General features: G+C 44.5%; 1 protein-coding gene across 1 annotated transcript in view; it reads right to left on the bottom strand.

Annotated features, from left to right (window-relative positions):
- Positions 1 to 23,156, bottom strand: part of THSD4 (thrombospondin type 1 domain containing 4) — a 590,633-nt gene that overhangs the window by 561,463 nt on the left and 6,014 nt on the right. The window contains exon 2 of the mRNA XM_059658415.1: positions 3,513 to 3,621. Within this exon, the coding sequence (XP_059514398.1) occupies positions 3,513 to 3,541 (29 nt within the window). The 5' untranslated portion in view covers positions 3,542 to 3,621. The remainder of the gene's footprint in view (positions 1 to 3,512; positions 3,622 to 23,156) is intronic.

A 23,156-nucleotide genomic window follows, 5' to 3' on the forward strand; every position in this document is an offset into this window, starting at 1 on the left:
GCTCTGGGGAGAATCTGTTTCCTTCAACTCAGTCACTGAACAAGCACATAAGGATGTACCTGTGCATGCAAAGAAAAAAGGTACACGATTTGGAACATGTCTTTAGCAATATAAACACTTCTCATCACTTAGTACCTTTTCCTCTCTACCTTGGAACAGATTAAGGAACATTCCTTAATCTAGCCTTGACTGACTCTTTGGTCTGAAAGGATTTTACTTACCTTACATTTTGCATGGCATCCAGATCTGGTCCAAGGTTCAGTGACAGCCACTAACCAGTTCCATTAAACGTTTAAATCTTCTATTTCTTCTGCTACTGGGTTTAACCGTGATTCTTTTTCATTACTACGGACTCTGAGTGAGCCGAACTATTCTTGCTACATTAGTAGTAAGGGCTTCTCTGTCCCTTTTAATGAGGAAGAAGCTGACTTTATGCTTTTTTGTGACTTGGCAAAAACTGAGCAGGGATTTTTAAACTAAATCTCTACATATCAGAATTGTGAATCCCCTTAAATGTTTTTCCCTCTGATTTTCTTGGCAGCTAACTTCTAATTTTGACCTGCTTTCCCTATAGGCAGAGAAGTCCGTCAGCTTCTCCAATGGATCTTTACCCATTTGGTCGCCTTGATAAATTTTAAAAAGGCCTAAATATGTGTTTCTCATCTACCATTTTTATCAATGACCTCTTACTCTTAAAGTAACCATAGCTCTTTTCCCCAGAACATTTTGAAAAGTATTTAAACAAAAGACACTCTATGTTTGTTTTCTCTTGGGTGTGGAGGGTTGTGTGATGTCTGTCCAACACCCCCACCACCCGTCCCCAGTTTACATGGCTCTAGAAACAGACTGTGATGTGAAATAGTCTGAGTACCTGGCTTAGGAAGGAGACCTAATGGGAAACTCCAGCAGAGCTCTCCCAAAGAATCTGTCCTCACAATTCACAGTTTTCCCCCGAGTCCTCAGGGGAACTGTCCGGCTGAGCAGCCTGGTTCAAACAATCCCTTTGCAGGGCCCAAAATCCAGAGTCCTGCCACCAGGAGAGCAAGGTGACGTCAAGCACTCCCACCTGCTCATTTCTAATCTGTGGGCACTTTCTCTGAAATACACTGAGTGGCCAGATTATTATGACCACCCCATCAGTACTTCGTTGGGCCACCTTTTGCCTTCAATACTGTGGCGATTCTTCTTGGCATTGACTCCACGAGATGTTGAAAGGTCATGCGAGGAATCTGACACCATGCCTGATGAATAGCACTGTCCAGTTCTGTGAGATTTGATGGTTGTGGGACCAGCTGCCTGATGGCTCTTTTAACTTCGCCCCACAAATGCTCAATTGGATTGAGATCTGGTGATTGTGGGGGCCACCTAAGCAAGGTAAAGTCTCCCTCATGTTCTTAAAACCACTCCTGCACAATATGAGCACCGTGGCAGGGCGCGTTGTCTTGTTGGAAGAAGCCATCTTCACTGGGATACGCCATCACCATGATAGGATGAACTTGATCAGCAACGATACTTAGGTATGTTGTGCTATTCAGATGTTTATAATGACCTGGCCCTCTAGCAACTTCAGCGCGAAATTATAGCTAATTTGCCTACAAACATCAGGTGGTCATAATGATCTGGCCACTCAGTGTAATGCATAGCTTAGAGGTGAGCTCGGGACCCCCTTGATGGGAGAGGGTCTCCACACCACAGATCCTTACAAGGCTATCAATTAAAATCCTAGGACATCAAGAAAAATATTTGCAAAAGGGGATTTGTCCCAAGTAAAGCCCTTCCTGTGTAGCCTGATGGCCACAATTGTGAGGGTCCTCAGTACTTTTAAGGGCTTTTCCGATAACAGCCAGAAAAGCCAAAGATCTGTTTTCTCATTGATTTTAGAGAGAGAGGAAGGGGGAGGGAGAGAGATTTTACTCTTTTTTACCACATGGTGAACCCAACTTTGGTCATCTGCTGCTCTTTTCAATCCAGTTCAGTATGTGACTGTGACATCCACTTCTCTGTGCCCCCTTAGGTACTAGTGCTCAACGAGGCCGAGGTCCCCCTGTGGCCAGTGGTTTTACAGCAGTGTGGTGGAGCTTCCACAAAACACATGTATAGTGCATGACTTCAAATATCTTTTAAATTATTCTTTAAACTATTGCTTAAAAATGCACACATGCAAAATAAGTTAAATGGCAAATATTAACCCTGCAGAGACCATAAAACATTAACGTGGGCTGCCCTGATAATGGCTGGATTTTGCAGAGGCCTCTAACTGTTTCTGACACACTTGTGAATGTCACTGATGAAGAAGGTTGCAGCTCTGCACAGGTTTTTGAACTTCAGGCCTGCACATGTCTGTTCACGTAATTATACAAGCAACTACAGACCACAGTGCACACACACACACTACTGCACTCAATTAAATGCCAGGCCTGGCCTAAGAGCACCTGCCAGGCAAATGCTCAAGCACTGGTTGGGCAATCGTATGTGGCACCATCATAATAACATACTATAAACCATTTTACTTTTTAGTAGTCCCTCCACAATAATGTATCATTATGGGGAGGGGGGATTACACAATATCCTTGGTGACTCAACTTTGAAACAGAAGGTTCTTCCTTCCTATCTTTCTAGATTCTGAATTAATTAATCTAAAGAATATCCTAAGATTGCAAGATGAGTTTTAGCAAAAACTGTTACTAATTGCAATTATTTACCTGTACGGATCAAGGTTTTCTTAATACTATGCAGCTAAAACAAGTGTAAAATCAACCAGGTGATGAGGCTGATGTACCAGCTATCAGCCATAAATCCTGAGTTCAAATTTTGGTGTTTACCCAAACAGACTCAATGACCTCATAATGTGTAAATATTACAAAGCTGAACTTGTAAAATAAATTTTTCTTTCTTTTTTTTTTTAAATCCTCACCCAAGGGTCTGTTTTCTCATTGATTTTACAGAGGGAGGAAGGGAGAGGGAGAGAGAGAGAAACATTGATATGAGAGAGCAACATCTGTCGCCTCCTGTACATACCCTGACCAGGGATGGAACACACAACCTGGGTATGTGCCCTGAGCAGGAATCAAACCTCGACCTTTTGGAGTATGGAATGACACCCAATTAACTGAGACACACTGACCGGGGCTAAAATAAATTTATCTTAATGAACTAGTGCCATTGGCTATTTTATATATTGAGATTTTACATAAAATTTTGATTAAAGAATTTTTAAAAGGGTCTATTAGCTTAAAGCTTAAAAATAGCCTCCATGCCGGGGACTACAGTTCCTGAGCACAGAGCCCTTTTTCTGACTCTACCCTGAAGGAACGTGGCACAGCAGCTGAGGACTCTGAGCACTGGTTTCTGTTCTGCAAATTAGAGATACTAGTGCTTGTCCCACTTACCTCGCATGGTTGATATTAGGATCAGATAAAAAAAAATGCAGGTGAAAGTCATAAATGTTTTGAGCAGATTTTGACTTAACTGATCTGGTTTCTTATTCTTTTTTTAAAAGGTTCTCCACTTACCTGAGAAACCCCATGAAATTGGAAACCATGATGCCAGGGTCCAGGGAAAAAGCAAGGGCTCCTGGGAGATGTTGCCAATTTTCTGCAGGTGGGAGTGGTATTCAAACTCCTATAGAAGGAACAACAATGCTATTTTTAGCATGGTGCTTGGGAAAATTCTTCAGGCTACAATGAAACCAGAAGTGAGCAATGGAAGACATGAGAACACAAATTCCACTGACCAGTTATGGTTACCAGATTCCCCAGTTGAAGTCTAATTATGTATGAACATGAGGTACCAAATTTATAGGACATTCAGCACAGTGACTAATCCACACAAGATGGCCAATAAATACCTATCAATGATGATCTCTGAAGACCCTAAGGAAAAAGATACCTACTAAGAAAAGCTCCAGGTGGCTAACTGGGCTCAAATTAAAAACCAAATAAATAAACAACAACAACAAAACAGAGCCAAGCAGCCATTTCTACGCAGGAGCCTCTTATGCAAATTGCACTTCATGGAGAAGCCTGCATCGTGTTTCTGCCATCTGAGCCAGCCCCTGATGAAAGTATTCCTGAAATCTAATTTCAACCAATAGGACTGAGGCTTTCCCTATACAATCAGAGATGTGCAGCTTCAACAAACCAGAGAAGCTCTATGCTGATCAAACAGGATAGAGCTTTTTGGACCAATCAAACTGTGAAGATTTGGAGTCCTCATTTGCATGAGAACAGGCCAATCAGGGGCCAGGAGCTGGGACTTCTGTCTGTATAAGCCAGCTCCCCTCTGGTTCTGAGAACGCACTTTTCCTGTCCACCTAGGACTGAAAATTGCATTTCCCTGGCTGAGCTGAACCACAAATATGTCTCACTGGAACGGAGTGGAGCAGAGCAGAGCATTGCAAAGCAGAGCAGAACGGAGCACAGCAGACCAGGAGGAGAAGAGCAGACAGAGGGCTGGCCCCACAGGTGCCTCACAGCCCTGCTGTTTGCACAGTCATATTGTATCACAATGGGGCTGTTTTGTACTTAAAAAAAAAAGTTTCCTTTTTCATTGCATTAAAAATTGGGGATTCCTGTTGGCAGTGAATTGGTACCAACCACCATCGGTTGACACCACAGACTCCAAGCTCATAGCCAAACTGGCATTAGGCTAACCTGCATTGAAAATTTAGCCCCATCTATTGAAGGCTACTTAACCACAGGAAAGTCATTCTGCCTCTGTGTTTGGGTTTCCCCAGTGTACAACTGCCCTTCTTGTGCTCCTCGATGTAACCGTTTCCTTTGAGTGAGAGGTGGACAGCAAGGGGTGGGGGCTGTGGTTGAGGGTGGGGCTGGGACCAGAGTTAACCTCAGAAGTGGGTAAAAACACTAACAAACAAAGAAATTACATACGGACACATGCTACAACATAGGTGAACTTTGCAAACATCATCCTAAGTAAAAGAAGCCAGCCACAAAGATCAAAGATTGTATGATTCCATTTGTAGCAATTGTCCAGAATAAGCATATCCACAGAGACAGAAAGTACATTAGTGGTTGCCACCATCTGGTGGTTGGATGGGACTCATGGGAGGGTACAATGTTTCCTCCTGGGGTGACAAAAATGTTTTAATATTAGATTGTGGTGATGGCTGCACAGCCCTGTGAATATATTAAAAGCCACTGAATTATACACTTTTAAGTTGGTTAAGTATGGTATATGAATTATACCTCAATAAAACTTTTAAAATGCTGCCTAAAAACTACTCAAAGTAGTTGTGACAATTAAGTGAGTGGACATTGGCCCAGTGCCTGGCACAGAGTTGCACTCAATAAAAAGTAGCTCTGATGATACTCATGCAAGAAGAGGTGAAGCAACACTTAAAATGTGTTATCATAGTAACATCAGGAAGCTAACACTCCCTCCCCTACTTTATTCAGAATCCTTCACTAAACAGAATTTCTAAACATTTCAAGTGATCCAACAGTTTCAAACTTTATGAAAGCCCAGGATGGGAGGTTTGGTTGAAATGTGATGGAAGCTGGGAAGTAAAATCATGGCCCAGCCTCCTCTCCTCCCACACATCTTTTCAGAGAAAGACAAATAAATGAGCAAGATTTCCAGGTGTGCCAAGGAGTCCTCTCTAATAAAGCCAGTCTTCCAAAATCACTGGTTTCCAAATTCTTCCTAGGACTTGACATTTCCTTTTCACAAGAAAGGGAGGATGAGAAGGTAAGTTATAAGCACTTAAGAAAAGACAGTCGTGAGAATCAGAAAATTCCATTTACAGGAGAAAATAATCAAGGTTTTAAAAGTTACCACCAGTCCTTTCTGAGGGTTAATAAGAAAGTAGAGCCTCTTAACCATAATCACCCCTAATTAGCCATCAGCAACTCATGAAATTACTCATGGTCCTGAAGACCCTTAAATTCTTGGGTCTCAGCCAGAAGTTGAGATCCACCAGGAAGAAAGCCAACAAGTGCAAAATGGAACAGTTAAAACTTCTCTGAATCCGGTCTTGTCTTGGCTGGGGAGCATGTATGTGCAAAGACAGGATTTAACTTGGGAGTCAGTTGAAATCTTTGTCACCCTCCTGATGACAATCAACTAATCAGTAATATTTACTCAGTATGTGGAGTCCTCAGGTCCTCTCCAAGGGATTAAAGAGAAGAATGAGTCAATGCAGGGTCTCACTTTACAATCTAGCTTAGGTAGGTGAGATTTAAGGAATGGAATTATCTGGGGGAAAGCGATGTTATTCAGAACAGCATAGAATAAATGTTATATGGAGACCCTGAGTACTAATCAAGCTAGTTCAACACAAGGAGACTCACTGTAGAGGGCTGGTGCGGCATCAACAAGGATGGTGGGACTTAAGATCAGCCCTTAGCCTATGCAGGTGACCAGTGAACAACTTAGAGCAGTTGGTAAGTGTACACACTGCAATCTGAAAGGCCTGGGTCTGAGACGAGCACCCCCACTTACTAACCCAGTGACCTTTGGCAGTTAACCCTTTGTCTTTCAATTTCTTCATCTATAAAATGGAGATACTGTTTGGAACTACTTCACAGAGTTGCTGTATTAATTATTTTTTGAGACTGCAACACATACACACACACACACACACACACACACACACACACACACACACACAGCAGGCACGGTCCCTGCCTTCAAAGAACTTACAGTCTAGATACTAGAGGGCTATATACTTTAAACAAACTGAAACATATTAAGTATAAAAATGACATTGTGATAAGAGCCTCAGTAAGTATACTGGGCAGCGGTCAGAGAAGGACTCTCTGAGGAAGTGACCTTCATGCTAGAGCTTCAGGGGCGAGGAGGAGTCAGCCAGGCGAAGGGGCTGGGGGCCGTCCAGTGAGAGGGGGTCTGGAGTGTAAACTCCTGTGAGGACTGGGAGGAAGACGGAGCCCAGACGGTGGGGACTTGGCAATCCAAGGAGAATGTGCGGAGATCTGACCCCATATTTACCAGACTATGGTAAAGAAATGGTTGAGGGACAAGGGAAAGAGAGGTGTCAAAGATGACTCTCTCCACATTTCTGATGGACGGAGGCAGCCAAAGGAGGTGCCAACAGAGCTTTTCGGTTTTGACAGGAAAGGAAGGGCAATGTTAAGGGTAGAGGGTGTGATATAAAGCAATGTTTCCCAAATCTGACCAGAAGTCAACCAGAAAAACATCTTATATTACCAAAACAATTTGAAAACTGATTTACAACTGCTGCTGAAACCCATGAACCTTGTCCTCTCTCTGTATTTTGCCTTCAGATATTTGCTGATAATAAAATGAAGCTATCATGAGTAACATGTCAGTATGAAATATGGTCTCTTTCATCCTTAGCTTATCCTTTTAAAATTTATGTGTTGAATGTATGTTTTATATGCTCACATAATACATTGATAGGCTAAAAAATAACCAAACATACATTAGAGTTATACACTCAAACATTTTTTGTTGTTGTTGTTAATCCTCTCCTGAGGATATTTCTCCATTGATTTTTAGAGAGGGAGGAAGGGAGAGAGTAAGACAGAGAGAGAAAACATCTGTGAGAGAAACACATTGATTGGTTGCCTTCACACACGCCCCGACCAGGACCAGGGGTCAAGCCTGCAACCCAGGTACATGCTCTTGACCGGTATCAAGCCCTGGGCCTTTCAGTCCACAGGCTGATGCTCTTTCCACTGAGCCAAACCAGCTAGGGCTACATGCAAACATTTTTCACTGATGGGGTGTGCAATCAAAAAGAAATTGGGGCGGCCACTGCTCTAGAATATTTTGGGACCAACTTTTTGTCAGATTTGATGAGTCCATTTTTTCTCCTGACACAATTGTCCCTGGAGAGTTCCTACCAGCTCTGCCATGTCCTCCGTGTTCACTGTGCCTCCGTGATTAGCACTATATTAAGTTGGCTCTGCTTCTCAGACTGTGGGTCACCACTCATTAGTCAGTCTACCATGAAATCAACCTTGTGGGTCACACTTTTTTAATGACATAGAAAAGATTGAAAAGAAGAGCAAACACCAGTGTTTACCACACATAGTAAGGGTGAGTATTTCTTACTGTGGCTGCCAGAAAGGTTAAAGCCCTGGCTCTGGAACCCAGAAGGCAGTGAAGGATTCTGTGGCCTGGGGAATAAAATTGTGAAGACAGGAGAAGCCCTCCCAAAGCCCCCGAAAGGTGGCCGGAGGAGAAGTTAGGACGAGATGGGCAAGAAAGAGCCACTGTAGGTTCTGGAGCAGGGAGGGACCTGATGAAAGTGAGGTCTCCCGAACCGCCAGGCAGCATTGCCTGGAGCAGACCACGGGGACTGAGTCAACAAGCCATCTATGGCGCCGAGCTGCCTTTTGAGGTTTGCTCCTGCTGATTTATAACCCTTCTTGACAGTGAACAAAACATCTAACAATCTAGTTTCTGTTACAGCATATGCTCGCTCGGGGGGTGGAGGCCCCACCTTCTCTCCTTTCCACAGGATCCCACAGGAAGGCTGACCAGTCACCTGATTTGGTTTAAGACAACATCGCAGTCCCCACCCACTGGGTGGAAGTGGCGGGAAGGTTCGAGGCTCACGACAGGAGGGACAGAGAGAGGGGCCACCACAGATCCAGCCCAGGGCAGACAGTGGCTCCCCGGCCCCAGAAGATGCCAGACAATGGTGCTACTCTGCTGCTCCTTCCCCACCGCCCCGCCTCTGAGTGCCTCCCTGCCCCTCTCCTCAGGCCCGACCAGAGCTTCTGGTTTTAGGCTGATTCCGGAAAAGAAGGCTCTGCTCAGCCTCCCATGTCTGGGTTCAGAAAGACCTCCTGGAAGCCACATCCCAACCACAGGGCAAGTTCCACCTCCCTCCCGCCCAGGCTCTAGCTTCTCCCCCTGGAAGTCGCACAAGGTAAAGCAACCGCCCAGGCCAGCGAGAGCCCTCATCCCAGCGGGAGACAGGGAGTCCCAGCACAAGAATGTGGGCCAGAGATTTCAGAGGGAGGCAGTTCCAGACCCCCGATCGGCACCCACTGTCGCATGGTGAGGGTGAGTCTCAGAACTTGCCGGTCTGTGAAAGCCACCCGGGGGTCCTGACAGGCAGGGAGCCTCCACATGGGGCCTGCATCCTGCCCCATCCTCTGTCACCAACGCCACCAGCGCGTTCTCTGCCATTTACCCAAACTTCCTCACGGTCTGTAGCGCCCCGAAGCTGACGTTCCAGCTGTCTGTGAGCGAAGCACAGGACGGCGGCCCCAGCATCAGAGTGTCTAACCCGCCCTTGTGCTGCATTGTGAGAAAAGTGGAAGAGGAGTCAGCTATCAACTTTCACTACGCACCAATAGCTATTTGATCCTCACAGCAAAACTGAAGCCACACGGTGGGCCGAGGGTAGGGCTGTGACTACACACAGACCACAACACCAGAGTTGGTCTTCTCTTCACTCTGTGAGACTCACTGGCTTCCACCTAGTAAAGAATCATGCATAGCTAGACACTCAATAAGTAAGTGAATGGATGGATGATGGATGAGTAGGTGGGTGCTATCCCATAGATTTGCTGGGAGACAAAACCTTTCAGGAATGACTGTCTATTGTGCCATGAGCATCACCTCGAGCAAAGTAGAGCCACGATGAGTGATTTAATAACCTACTATTTCAGATAATAATAATAAGGAGGCTGAGGATACTAGCAAAGTCTATGGGTGATTACCGAGCATCAGATGGCAGACATCTGCTAAGGGCTTTACACATAGCAACCCACTTTATTCTCGCAACCCCTGAAGGAGACACCATTGGGAAATGGAGGCACAAAGGAGTTAACTAACTTTTCCAAAGTCACCCAGCTAGTAGCGTGAGAATCAGGGTTCAGTCCCAGGTAGTCAGAGCACTTCACCATCCTCCGACTGTCTTCTACCCCAAACAAGCAGGGCTACCTTAATGACCAAACACGGGCTGCTGGTGCAGGTCTTTTCCCAGGTGTCATCTTCAGCACAGGTTTGGAGATAAAGAAACATTACAGGCCTCCATGCGTGACATCCTCAAGTCAGAACACAGCAGAGTGGCCCGTGACCTGTATTGGGCTGGCCCCAGTCCTTCTGAGGTCGTGGAGTGTTTGTATGTGGGGCAATCAGGTCACCAGTGAATGAACACTCAGTGCCTACTGGGTTAGGCTTCATGCAACACACTCAATATATTGGGGGGGAGGTCCCCTGCCCTTGAGGAGCTTACACTTATATTGAGGCAGACCAATAAACAAACAAACAAAAAAAATACACAAGTGACTATTTCTTTAACAATGATAAATTACTTCAGACTGAATGCCCAATGTTTGGTACAGGCAAAGTGGAGCCCCAACATTCCAAGGCAGTAAATAGCACAGCAGACTTTACGACGAGCATGTCCTTATTTTTGCTACACACTGGTCACTGCACTACGGACAGTACGTACCAGCTCATCTAACCTCGTAACAACTATACGAAGTAGATAACGAGTGCTGCCCCAGGTTACAAAGGAGAAAACTGAGGCACAAAAAGGTTAGTGGATTTTCCCATGTCCCACAGCTAGTAAGTGGTCGCACTGGTGGGCTTCAAAGCCAGGCAGTGTGACTCCAGACCCCATCCTCTGGACCCCGCCCTGGTTGCCTCGTGGGCTTGGAGATGCCTCCATGGACCAGGCAGGCTTTAGGGATTAGAAGAATGTGAGCTGGCATGTCCGGCACAGGGAATAATAATAGCTGGCTGAGGGATGAGGTTTGGGGAAAAACAAAGGCTTCTGAAACCTTCAAAAGAAAACAAGGGCCCGGCTGGCGTAGCTCAGTGGCTTAGCATCGACCAGGATGCTAAACCAGGATGTCATGGATGAATTCCAGGTCAGGGCACATGCCCTAGTTGCGGGCTCGATCCCCACTGGGGGTGTGCAGGAGGCAGCCAATCAATGATTCTCTCTCACCATTGACGTTTCTATCTCTCTCTCCTTCTGCCTTCCTCTCTGAAATCAATAAAAATATTTTTTTAAATGAGGTTCTCATGTTTTGTGAATGGACAAACTCTCTAGTGGAGAGAGAGCACAGTGTGAATGAATAACAGAGGGTAGAGGACCAAGGAGCCACCATCACCCAGTTAGCTGAAGAGGAGCAAGCTGGAAAATGGAACACAGGGGAAGGCTGTCCTGCACTGTCCTGAGGTGGGGTCCATGGAGAAGGATGTGCATGCAGGGTGTCTCTTACTCCCCTCCACTGAGAAGATGTGGGGGATCTGGAGAAAGGGCTTTGGCTGGAGAAGGAAGACGGCTGCCAAGAAGAGCAGGCATATAGAAAGCAAAAGGCAGAAAAACAGGTGCTCTTATTTCTTGAAGGTACACCCCACTTAAAATGAAATGATTATCCGGAGCAGGAAGAACAGAGGGAGGGATACCCTTTAAATAGTCCCCATGAACACTGTCGCGGGCAAATGTGCAGCCAATAATGGAGGGACAAGGCAGGGTAGAAGCTTAAAAGAAAAGGGAGCACCTTCTCTTTTAACAGAACCCAACATGCTGTGCGTATGCTTGTCCCTCACTGGACAGGAAGCTTCTCAAGGCAAGGGCTATGTCTTCTCATCTTCACACCGTTACTCAACTGTGCCTGGTGCAGGTGGCCATGCAATGAAAGTCTGATGAATTAATGTGTGGATAGATGGATGGAGGAATGACTAAAGGATGAATGGCGTATGTCTCTAGTACTTTCACTTCTTAGAAAGCCGAGTCCGTGTCTGATTACTCTCTGTCTATTGCTGATTCAGCGATGTCTACAGCCTTAGCATGTCTTCCATCTGCCCTAGGACCAGATGGAAGACATGCTAAGCCACCTCAGATATGTGCTGCCTCCAGGGAAGGTCCGACAGGAGCCCTCTGGTGGCCGGCATCACTTGCCATAGCCCTTTCAGGAAATTCTGCTCCAGGTAGCAGGGCACTGGGGAAGCTGACATAGGAGCCTCAGGCTGGTCACCTTTCCAGTCTCCTCCTGCTGGGCCTTGGGCGGAAGCCAACCAAACACTCCCTTTGCTCTGGGTCTTTGCGGAACCCCGATGCAGAGCCCATCCCTGTTTCCGGGTCACATTTAAACTCAGCCACAGAGTTTATTTCTTCCCATTGAACCTCCACACCACAAACTCGCTGGTTTGCCCACAGCAACATGAACCCCGACAGAGTCTGAATTAAGGAAAAATGTTGAGGAGATCTATTAAAGTTCCCATACTTTCAAGCTCACACATTACAGTGGCTTTTGTTACTCATTAAAGGAACACCTGACTTCTTTCTTACCTAGAGAAATTAGGTAATCAGCACAGATTAGTTAAGGACTTCAATACAAATTGCATCATTTCCATGGTCATTAACATTGCTGGAATTTATATTTGTTTTCAGTCTAAAAGGCATTTCCCAGGTAACGAAGGAAAACCTTCAAGGGCAGAAGTATCAGGCAAGTAAGATATTTAAAATAAATGAGCCAGTTTTTCCTGCTTCTGCACAGTCGCTTTTTCCATTTCAAGTGACATGATACCACGGATCAAAGGGAGACACGCAATGGAGTAGAAGCGCTTTCTCTTCCCCAATATTACTTAGTCACTGATTTACAGCATTTGATAAACCTGGTTGAATTTCTGTACTTCTGTGTAAGTCTCATGTGGAGAATTCCAATTTAGCAATTGTGTATCATGATGATTTATGCTTGTCTTTCCTCCGCATAACATGGGATTACAAACGAGTAAAGACTCTCTTCAAAGCCTCATTTCTTATGTTCCTGCTGCCGAGAGCAGCGCTGTGGGTGTTCTGCGATGACTGACAGATCTAACATTCATCTCATCTCTTAAAGCTGAGTATGTTGTGTTGTCAAGGGGCTGGTGCTGCCCAGCCCAGGTTTGAACAGCTGTTTTACTCTTCTGTGTAGGTAACTGCTAACTGTTTCTGAAATTAACATCATTAAGGTCATTCTCTGCTCGACTCCTAAAACACACAAACAGCTGCGATGGGATGCAGGTCCCTCTACCTAGGAATCAGAGCCACTCAGAGACACACTCCCGCCTTCCTCCCACTCAGATTCAACCTCTCCCCAGCATCCTCTGCCACAAGCGGTTAGTAACCCCTCGGCTATAGTTATCAAAGGACACATGATCAGACAACGCAGCAAGGGAACCACAGATTTTCTGATGTGCTACCAAGGCCTCTCCAAGATGATGATCCATCTCATTCCCAAAACCTGTATGCTCGACAACCACTTTGGTCAAAGGCAGGTGGCCATGGCACTACAGGCAACTTTGGCTCAGGCTAAGCTACCCTCCTTCCTGGTCTACCTTCCCTTTCTTCTGACACAAGGCCCAGGTCCTGCCACCTACAGATGGTTTACTGCCACTCTGGCAAGCACCTGAGTACATCTGTGTGCAACACACATGAACACACACACACACATAGTGTGTTAAGAAAGGAAAGTGTTCCAAGTGCACTGACACTAAAAGAACGGCCTCATAGAGAGTAAGTACCACATTCATCTACAAAATAGGTCTAGGTGAGACTTCAGGGCCAGGTGGAACAGAGCTAATATGGTATTCTTTTAGGAAAACAATTTGTCTACAAAATTATACATGTTTATTGAGAAAACTTTGAAAACTGGAAAAAGATAGATAGGAAAGCTATATTTACTCATAATGTCACAATCCATATTAAGCACTACAAAATGTTTTGGTGTTCTTCCTTCTGGTCTTTATTCTATACAGAATACTTACACATATTATCAGCATGTTTTACATATATGTCTACATAAACAAAATCACATATACAGTTTTGCATTCTGTTTTTCACTTTAAAACATCAACATCTCATTAGTAATATTCAGAAACATTTTTAATAAGTTTGTCCTATGAAAACCAGATAGTATACCTAATAAATTCCCTTATTGTTGGAATCTGTGATGAACATCATTGTATAAAATTCTTTATGTGCTCCTCCACTTAGTTCCTTAGGATAGGTTACTAAAAATAAAATCACTAAGCCAAAGGTATGACTATTTAAGGTCCTTCATACATATGGCTTTTTTCAAAGAGCAAATCCACCTAAAATCCCACATGTAGTGGATGAAATAGACACATTTGCCAATAGTGTTAGCATTGTAAAATCCTTCCTAATTTGATACTTCGCTAGGGTAGGCTAACTGCTGCAACAAACCATCCCAGAATTTCAATGGCTTAACATAACAAAAAGTTGTTTGTTCAGTTGACTGTCTAAAGTGGGCTGGCAGGGCCATTCTGGTCCACACAGTCATGCAGGCATCCAGGGACCAAGTCTCTTTTCATCTAGTAGCTCCAGCATTGTCTTGGGCCTCAGAATCCCTGGCTGGTTTTTCCCCATCAATGAACAAACAAGAGAAAAGAGAAATCGTGGCAGATTGAGCTAGTAGCTTCATTGCTACTTGTGTTCCATTACCCAGCTTAGACATGTTGAAATACCTAACTGCAAGAAAGTGGAGAATGTGCTCTGCCTGTATTCCCAGGAGGAAAACTTTGGTGAACACCTCCTGGTACAGGGTGGGCATTCAATGTATTGTTGTAACGGGGGGAAAAAGGAAGCCAATGTACCCTTTTGATTATTAGTAAATTGGAACAAATTTTCCTTTTTACTAGTCAAGTTACTGTCTCTTCTTACAACTTCTTTACCAATGTTTCTGTAGTGTTCATAATGTTATGAATTGATTTTTTAAGAGCTCTTTGTAATATTAAAAATACTAACCCTTCTTTTGCCTGAGACTTTTTTTCAGGTTAATTTTTGTCTTTTAATTTTGTTTATAATTTTATGTAAATAAGTTTTTGTGTCTTTGAATATATCAGTTATTTTCTTTGTGACTTTTCAGATTAACATCACAGAATTGCAAAGCACAAAAAACTGGGAGATTCTCACCCAACTCTCCAATTTCATTATTTTGTATTCATAATTTACAGGTGAATAAATGATACTCAATGAAATACAATAAATGCTGCAAGGTTTTGCAACTGATTAAAGGCAAAGTTAGGGTTAGGGATTTTAAAAATTGATTCTGTGTATAATATGTGACAGGCTATGCCAAACACTTTTCAAAGTTTGACTATGATGTATTATTTTAATTGATTCTCAAGACAATAGGAGGTAGATGCTATTGACTTCCCCATTTTACAGAAAAGGAAACTGAGGCTACAAGCAGTGAAGCAATATGCCTGAATATCCCAGAGTAAGTGGAAGCCCCATGATCTGAACCCAAGCCCACCTGGTCACTGGAGCCATGGCGTCACGGCACTACAGTGAATGTCCCGCAGGTCTCCTGACACAGACCAAATATACAGCCCCAGGAGGGTGCAGCCCGGGCCCTACCCAGTGGCGATGCTGTGCATGAGGTTGTGTTTGGCCTGTTCACTCCGGGTTGGCTTTGGCCTGGAGTCCAGGATATTTTCTCAGTGTCCCTCTGCACCTGCCAGTCCAGAATGCATCCCGGCTCAGTGTGCCACAGCCACCATAAATCAGCCCGCCACACACGCTGCCCTTGGTGCTTCTGAACATCTAGGGAAAGGATTTGCCTTTTCCTGCTCCGTTCTGCATTGACATTTGAGTTATGTCATTATTTTTTTAAGCCACAGAAATCTAGTCAATGATCTGTAGCAATCACTGCTGTGCAGGGTATGCCAAAAGGCTCCATATATCCTTACAGAAGAAAGCAGGAACTTAGCAAATTAGTCTTACTTCCTTGACACAATTCTGTGATGGGCTTGTATTAGGTAAAGCTGAAATCAGGTGCGGTGATTAACAGATTATAATAATGTGAAAGAGACAGCCATCTTATGAATTAGGAAACATTTTCAAGGAAATCAAGAGAGGCAAGTCATTGGGGTCAAAGGTCACCTAGAAGTCGAGGGGAACAATAAAAGGCAATCGGGTTTAGTAAGAATAAAACTGTTGCCCTAACCTGTTTGGCTCAGTGGATAGAGTGTCGGCCTGCGGACTGAAGGGTCCCAGGTTCGATTCCGGTCAAGGACATGTGCCTGGGTTGCGGGCACATCCCCAGTGGGGAGTGTGCAGGAGGCAGCTGATCGATGTTTCTCTCTCATCGATGTTTCTAACTCTCTATCCCTCTCCCTTCCCTCTCCCTTCTTCTCTGTAAAATAATCAATAAAATATATTAAAAAAAAAAAAGAAAGAATAAAACTGTTACCATACCCTTTTTCTTGAACTCCATTGTCAATGGCCATGCAAATCTGTTCTCTTCCTGTCTCTTCTGTCTGCCTGGTTAGTGTCCCTGTGACCTAACTCTGGATTAGAAAAATGTCAACAATAACCAAGCCTCTCTTCGATTATTATTTCATGCCGAGGTCTCAGAAACCAACATCTCAAGACCTATCCTCTCATTCAAACTGCTTTCCTGTATTTCTAGTTTCCTCCTGCTGGTGGCCCATCCAAGATGAATAATAAAAGGACCAGTTAGTTACTAGCTCCACATCAAGTTCTCCACTTGTTGAGGTTTCCTACTCTGGTGGTGGCATCACCATCCTTCCAGTGACTAAAGCTCAACACGTACCTGGGCTTCTATGATTCCCCCTCCCCTCTGCCCTAGGTCCAGTCTTTTGCCAACACTCAACTCTTCATTTGCAGTATCTCTCAGAAAAGTCTTTCCTCTCCCTCCATTTCTACCAGCCTCATCCAAACCATCATTCAGATCATTACAGTTAGTGTTTCTTTAATTTGCCTATCCACCTCTGTCAAAAATCAGAGGGGCATATTTCTGGCTTCTCTATTCTGTTCCACTGATCTATGTGCCAATTCCTCTGCCAGTACCACATCGCCTTGATTACTGTAGCTCTGTTAGTCTTAAAACTGAGCAGACTGATTCCTCCTACTTTGGTCTTCTTTTTCAGAACTATTTCTGAAGTTTGACTATGATGTATCTTGGTATGGATTTCTTTGGGTTCATCCTCTTTGGAATTCACTAAGCTTCTTGAATCTGTAGGTTTGTGTCTTATCCTAAATTTGGGAAGTTTTCAACAATTATTTCATTGAGTGCTTTTTTTCAATCGCACCCTCTTTCTTCTCCCTTAGGATTTCAAATACAGATTACATTTTGTTACAACCCTACAGGTCCCCAGGACCTGTTCTATTTTCTTCCCCCAGTCTATTTTCTCTCTGTTGTTCAGATTGGGTAGTTTTTATTGTTATATGTTCAAAATCACTGATTCTTTCCTTTGTCATTTCCATTCTCCTGTTTAGGCCATCCAGTGAGATTTTATTTCAGTTACTGTTTTATTCAGTTCCAAAATTTTCATTTGGTTCTTCTTTATATCTTCTATTTCTTTGCCAAGACTTTCCCTTTTTCTCATTTTTTAAGCATGAGTATTGCTCGTTGAAGCATTGTTATGATGCTGCATCAAAATTTTTGTCAGCTAGTTCTCACATCTCTGTCTTCTCAGTGTTGGCATCAGCTGATAGTCTCTTTTCATTCAGGTTGAGATCTTCCTGGTTCTTGGTAAGATGTGTGATTTTCAATTAAAACCTGAACATGTTAGGTCAAATGTTATGAGGCTCTGGGTTTGCCTTAAACCTGACAATGCTCCAGCAGGGGGAGGTGGGCCCCACCTCATTATGACCCGGTAGGGATAGAAGTACAGAGTCCCTACTTGACCTCCACTGGCACCAAAGAGGTAAGGGAAACCATCATTACTGTTGAGCAGGGGTGAGAGTTCCAGCTCAAAGTGGTCTCCATTAATACTTCCCCTGGCTGGGAAGGATAGGAGTACCTCATTACTGTGCCTATGGCACCACTGGTGTGGGTGAGGGTGGAGAGAGGGGTCCCAGACCGGGATACACGGCCTTGCTGGGTGATGGTAAGAGTCCTGACTCTCCACAGGCATCCTCTGACCACCAGTGGGGAGAGGAGGGATGTCTCAGTGCTGCTGTGGGAGTGAAAATCCAGGCTCCCCACATATCTAACAGAGAAACAGGCTCTCAGGAATGGGCTAGGCTATCACCATTCATTTAGGAATGAAGAATTATGACTCCAGATATGAAGACTAGGTTGCTGCAGGTCAAGTGGCAAGTTAGTGGCAAAGTCATAACCCAATGCCCATGCCTATGGCTCCAGGACCACTTGTCTGTGAACCAAAGAGTCCTAAAGCACAGGAGAAGCCAGCCCCCAACCCAATATGATAACGAAAAATCTAACCAGCCCAAGGTTAATGGCTGCCTCCCTTCACATCCTGCCAGACCCCAAGGCCAGAAAGCACACCAGGTTATGCACCATCATCCCCTAAACAACACAAACACACGTATACTCAAGACAGACCTTCCATCCAACACACACAGAAAAGCACACTTGTGAGCCAAGAACTACAGCATCACAGTCACCGTCAGGGCTGGTGGTCTTTCATCTGGAGAGGATCCTGGCTTTCCCGCTGTTGGAATCCCTGACACAAAGATCCACCCAGGAGCTGCGGCACTCAGGGCAGCCTGAGGCCAAGCTTCCCCCTCCTGGCTGGAGAGCTGGGTCTGCACACCGCTGGAGGTGTAGGCCTGGCCTCTTGTCTGGCGGCCCTGGCTGCTGGTCTCAGCACAGCACTGCTGATTCTCCCCAAGGGAAAGCTGGTGACCCAGGAGAGGAAACAGCCTTTGTTTTGTTTCCATTTTAAAAGGTTCCACTGACTTTAGGGCACGTGGAAAGAACCAAAGTAACAATTTCAAAGAGGCACAGCTTGTTTTGGAGCTGACCAAAGAGACAGAGCTTCTGGGTGGGGAGTAAAAGAACAAACGTTCATCCTACATGTACCAGTGCCAGACACAAGCCTCGGTGCACCTGCCATGCCCTCCCCTGGAAGCCAGAACCCAGTTCCAAACCCCTACCACAGGCCATCAGTCTGCTGAGAGTCAGCAGAGTTGTTAGACTCCAGGATGGTATGAAATAATGAACAGTTTTATGGAACACAATTGAAATTGTGAAATTTAATAAAGTCATTTGATGCCTAAATTTCTAAATAATGTGATTTAAGTTGTTAAATTCATTAAAACAACCCTTTAACAAATTATAAATTGTGTTGAGGTAATTGCCTGTTGGTTATCATACAGGCTGAGAAAGAACTTGTGAATTAAGCTATGTTTTATGAGCTCTGGGACTTCTATGAGTGATTTTGTTGACTATTGGGGTATTTTAATGTTCACTCTTTTCACAATTTAAAACAATTTTCAAATATTATAGTCATCTAGACCAGGGATCAGCAAATCCTGGCCAATGGGCCAAACCTACCCCACTGCCTGTTTTTGTTACATTTTCAAATGGTTGAACAAATACTGAAAGACAAAAACTATTTTATGATGCAAAAATTATATTCAAATTGCAGTGTCCATAAATAAAATGTTGCTAGAATGCAGCACAGCCTATCACTCATGTACTGTCTATGGCGCTTTTGTGCTCAAAAGACAGAGCTGATTAGTTGCAACAAAGCCCATACAGCACCAAAGCCAAAATACTTACTCTCTGGCCCTTTGCAAAACAAGCCTGCCAACTCCTGATCTAGACAGTCTGTCGAATGAAGATACCAGACTAAAGCTCACTGAGATGATAGTGCAGCAGCAACAACAACCAACTTGGCTACTGAGCAAGCCAAGTAACCGTCATGCGATACCAAGTAGGCAATTTATAAGCAAACCCACTGTGCAATGTTAGAGCCATCACCCACAATGTGAAAAGCAACATGAAGGCAAAACTCTGACACATTCTGAGAATGTATCAAGCACAAGTGCTCCCTCTTTACATTTATTCTACAGGGGGTGGGGGATAGTCTGGAATCTGGGAAATGAGAGATCATCTGAATCCTGTGAGGTCTTCAAGAATGCAGCCCTCCCTTAAAACAGAACAGCCTTCTACTTCCTTTCTCCCCTTGACATCCCAGATTGTTTCCCTCTGTTAAGGTTGGGGGATGGCCCTAACCAGTTTTGCTCAGTGGATAGAGCGTCGGCCCAGGTTCGATTCCAGTCAAGGGCATGTACCTCAGTTGCAGGCTCCTTTCCAGCCCCGGCCCTGGTCGGGTTGCATGCAGGAGGCAATCAATCAATGTGTCTCTCTCACATTGATATTTCTCTCTGTCTTTCCCTCTCTCTCTCTCTCTCTAAAATAAATAAATAAATAAATAAATAAATAAATAAATAAATAAATAAAATCAATGGAAAAATATCCTCGGGTGAGGATTAAAAAAAAAAAAGGTTGGGGGGATAGCTCAAGTTTCTCTGAATTCCCATCATTCTCAGTCTGATGCCATTACTGCATAACGTCAATCACATTCATTGATCATCCTCTCTGCCTGCCCCTTTAAGGCTGCAGGTTCCCCCAGGCAGAAACACCATCCTCCTTATTTTTAAGCTGGATGGACCTTGCAGTACTCATTAAGGCACATAGTAGGTGCTTTGTTTCGTTGGAGGAATGACACGATACATATGCTGTCTTCTCTAAATCCTTCCCTAACTCCTCATTTGTACAGTTCACCACACAAACGAGGAAACAAGCTCAAGGCGGTAGCTGTTCAAGCCACACAGGCAATAATACGCGGCAGAGTCAGGACTGGAATTCACAAGGCAGGGTACCTGATGCCTAGCAGAGGCTCAGCCGTATTGGATGCAAAAGAGAATAAGCACATAGTGATGCCCATACAGAGCATATGAGCTCGATCTCAGAAGTTGCCAAGACAGTGAAAGAAGCCAGTCGCAAAAGAGCACGTACTGCATGAACACTGACATAACTTCTTGTGTGGAACTAAGAAAGGCCCCACCTCACAGCACCTCCTACATCTCTTGCTAGGAGAGGTGCTGAGCTCCTCAGTGTGAGCCTGAGGGAAGAACGGTGCCTACTGAGGAAAAGAAAGGGGAGGCCGAAAACAAGCACCCATTCTGATTCTGGGAACGCTCACCTGGGCTCCCAGTGCACCTTCCTGCCGAGTTCCTGAGCAGCAGTAATGTTAACAGAGAGACTCCTGCTTTTGACCTGGCAATTACATGGCCAAGAACTGAGTTTTCAAAACAGAACGTGAGATCAGAAGAAGAAGAAAAAACTACAGCAAATTGAACATTCATTTTAGTAGCACTAATTTTTTGATCTGGGAAAAACTAGAAACAACTGGATTGCTAACAGTGAGTAGGGAACCCATGATGGAGAAAAATTATGGAAATTGTCATTATGCTTAAAAATGGGAACCCTGACTAGGTCAAGAGTGGGAAATGTTTCCACAAAATCCTTCCAGTACTATGTGGAAAAAGACAAATGTGCACATGCTCAAATTAAAATATAGGCAAGTTTCAAGGAGAAGACAGAAGGGTGTAAGCTGTTAGTGTACTATGCATTTATGCGAGGTGGGGAGGGAGGGCAGAAGAAGGAAGAAGAGGAGGAAGGGGGAAAGGAAAAGGGAGGGATGGAGGATGGTTCGGTAAAGCTACATGTACGGTAAAACTCAGATTAAAAAATAACATAGTTGTGGAGTTATAAAGCATACAGTCTTTCTAGCAAATATCTTAAGAATATTTCACTTTTTGCCCAGACACATTACGATGCATTAACAGAAGTATTTAAAAATGCACAAAACAGCCTCCCCAGGATGAACCCCCATAGCTGTACCAATGGCACGAGCCAAGGGCAGCCCAACAGGGTGCCCGGAGGGAAGAGGCTGGGCCTCCCTGCTACTCCAGACCTGGGCACCCAGCCAGCCCCACGGACCCACCTGCCCCATTTTCACATCTGCCCACTCTACACACGGGGCACCTCCGGAGCCACATCTGTTCTGAGGCGGTAACTCCACCCCTTCTCTGAGCAGAACAGTCAGCCTTACCTTTTAATTTAAAAGTGGGAAGTGGTGACACAACGATCAAAAGGAATGGAGTGCTGATACATGCTTCACCATGGACAAACCTTGAGAGTGCTTTTCTTAGTGAAAGAAGAAAATATGCGGCCAGTCACCAAAGGCCACATATTGTATGATTCCATTTACATGAAATGCCCAGAATCCATAGAGACAGAAAGTAGATTAGTGGTTTCCAGGGACTGGATGAGGGAGGAGTGGGGAGTGACTGCTAATGGGTTCTGAGTTTCTTTTTGAGGTGATGAAAATATTCTGGAATTAGATAATGTTGATGGTTGCACAACTTTGTGAATAAACTAAAAACCACTAAATTATGCACTTTAACATGATGAACTACAATTGCACTTTCCAGTGCATTACAATTAGACTGAGGCACTAACTGGCTCATTAGTTCCCACCTAGCACATGTTTTGGAGTCAGATGAATTGGAATTCAAACCAAACTCTCACATCTACTTGCTGTGTGAGCCTGTGCAATGTCCTTAACGTCCCTGAACTTTGGGTTTCTAGGCTGTAAACTAGGAATAATAATGTCTAGCTCACAGGGGTTGCTGAGAGGATTGAGTAAATGAATGCAGGACCTGACACGGAACTCTGTACCACGCGCTCCCTCTCCCTGAGCCGGCCAAAAGATCCTTTGAACCTCAAGCAGAATGAAATCCTGGGCCTCAACTAAAACATCATCACTGAAGTCAAGCCGGCCTGGGTACCTGTCTGTTCTGGAAAAGACACGAAATGGAGCTGGAGGCTGAATGTCAGAGCACACCCTACTCTGAGTCTTCAAAACCGGCAGGCATGGCTCTGCCTCCGAGGCTCACCTGTGAGCAGCAATAAACTCCCTCAGGCGTCTCCGAGGGCCTCCCTGTCGTCTGACCTCCTCTCAACCTCTGATAGTGTTACTATTATTAGCTTCAAGCAAGGATGAGGCAAAGGGGACTCAGAGAAACCAGAGAAGGAAACAGGGCTTCAATTCACATCCAATTTTTAAAAACTTTTTAAAATTTACTTTCTCAAATAATACATTTTGCTTTAAAAAAGTTTACACAGTTAAAAGTGAAGCACATGTCAGCAGTATCTTTATAATACTAAAAAACTAAACCAAAGACTTCATTTTCTTTTTAAACACCTCCAGCCCCCACCTAAAATGTTGTTATGAGCCCTATTGTAGGAAGGGCTGTCTCCACACTCCCAGGGTGGCTCTCAAGGCAGCTGCCCTCGCTGCCCTCAGCCGCTTCACTCGGGCTGCCAGGGCACAGGGAGGCTGGCATCAGGCAGAGCTGATGTGGAGGTGGTCGTGCCACAGAGGCC

Source organism: Myotis daubentonii, chromosome 1 (assembly GCF_963259705.1).
Source record: "Myotis daubentonii chromosome 1, mMyoDau2.1, whole genome shotgun sequence".
Classification (NCBI taxonomy): domain Eukaryota; kingdom Metazoa; phylum Chordata; class Mammalia; order Chiroptera; family Vespertilionidae; genus Myotis; species Myotis daubentonii.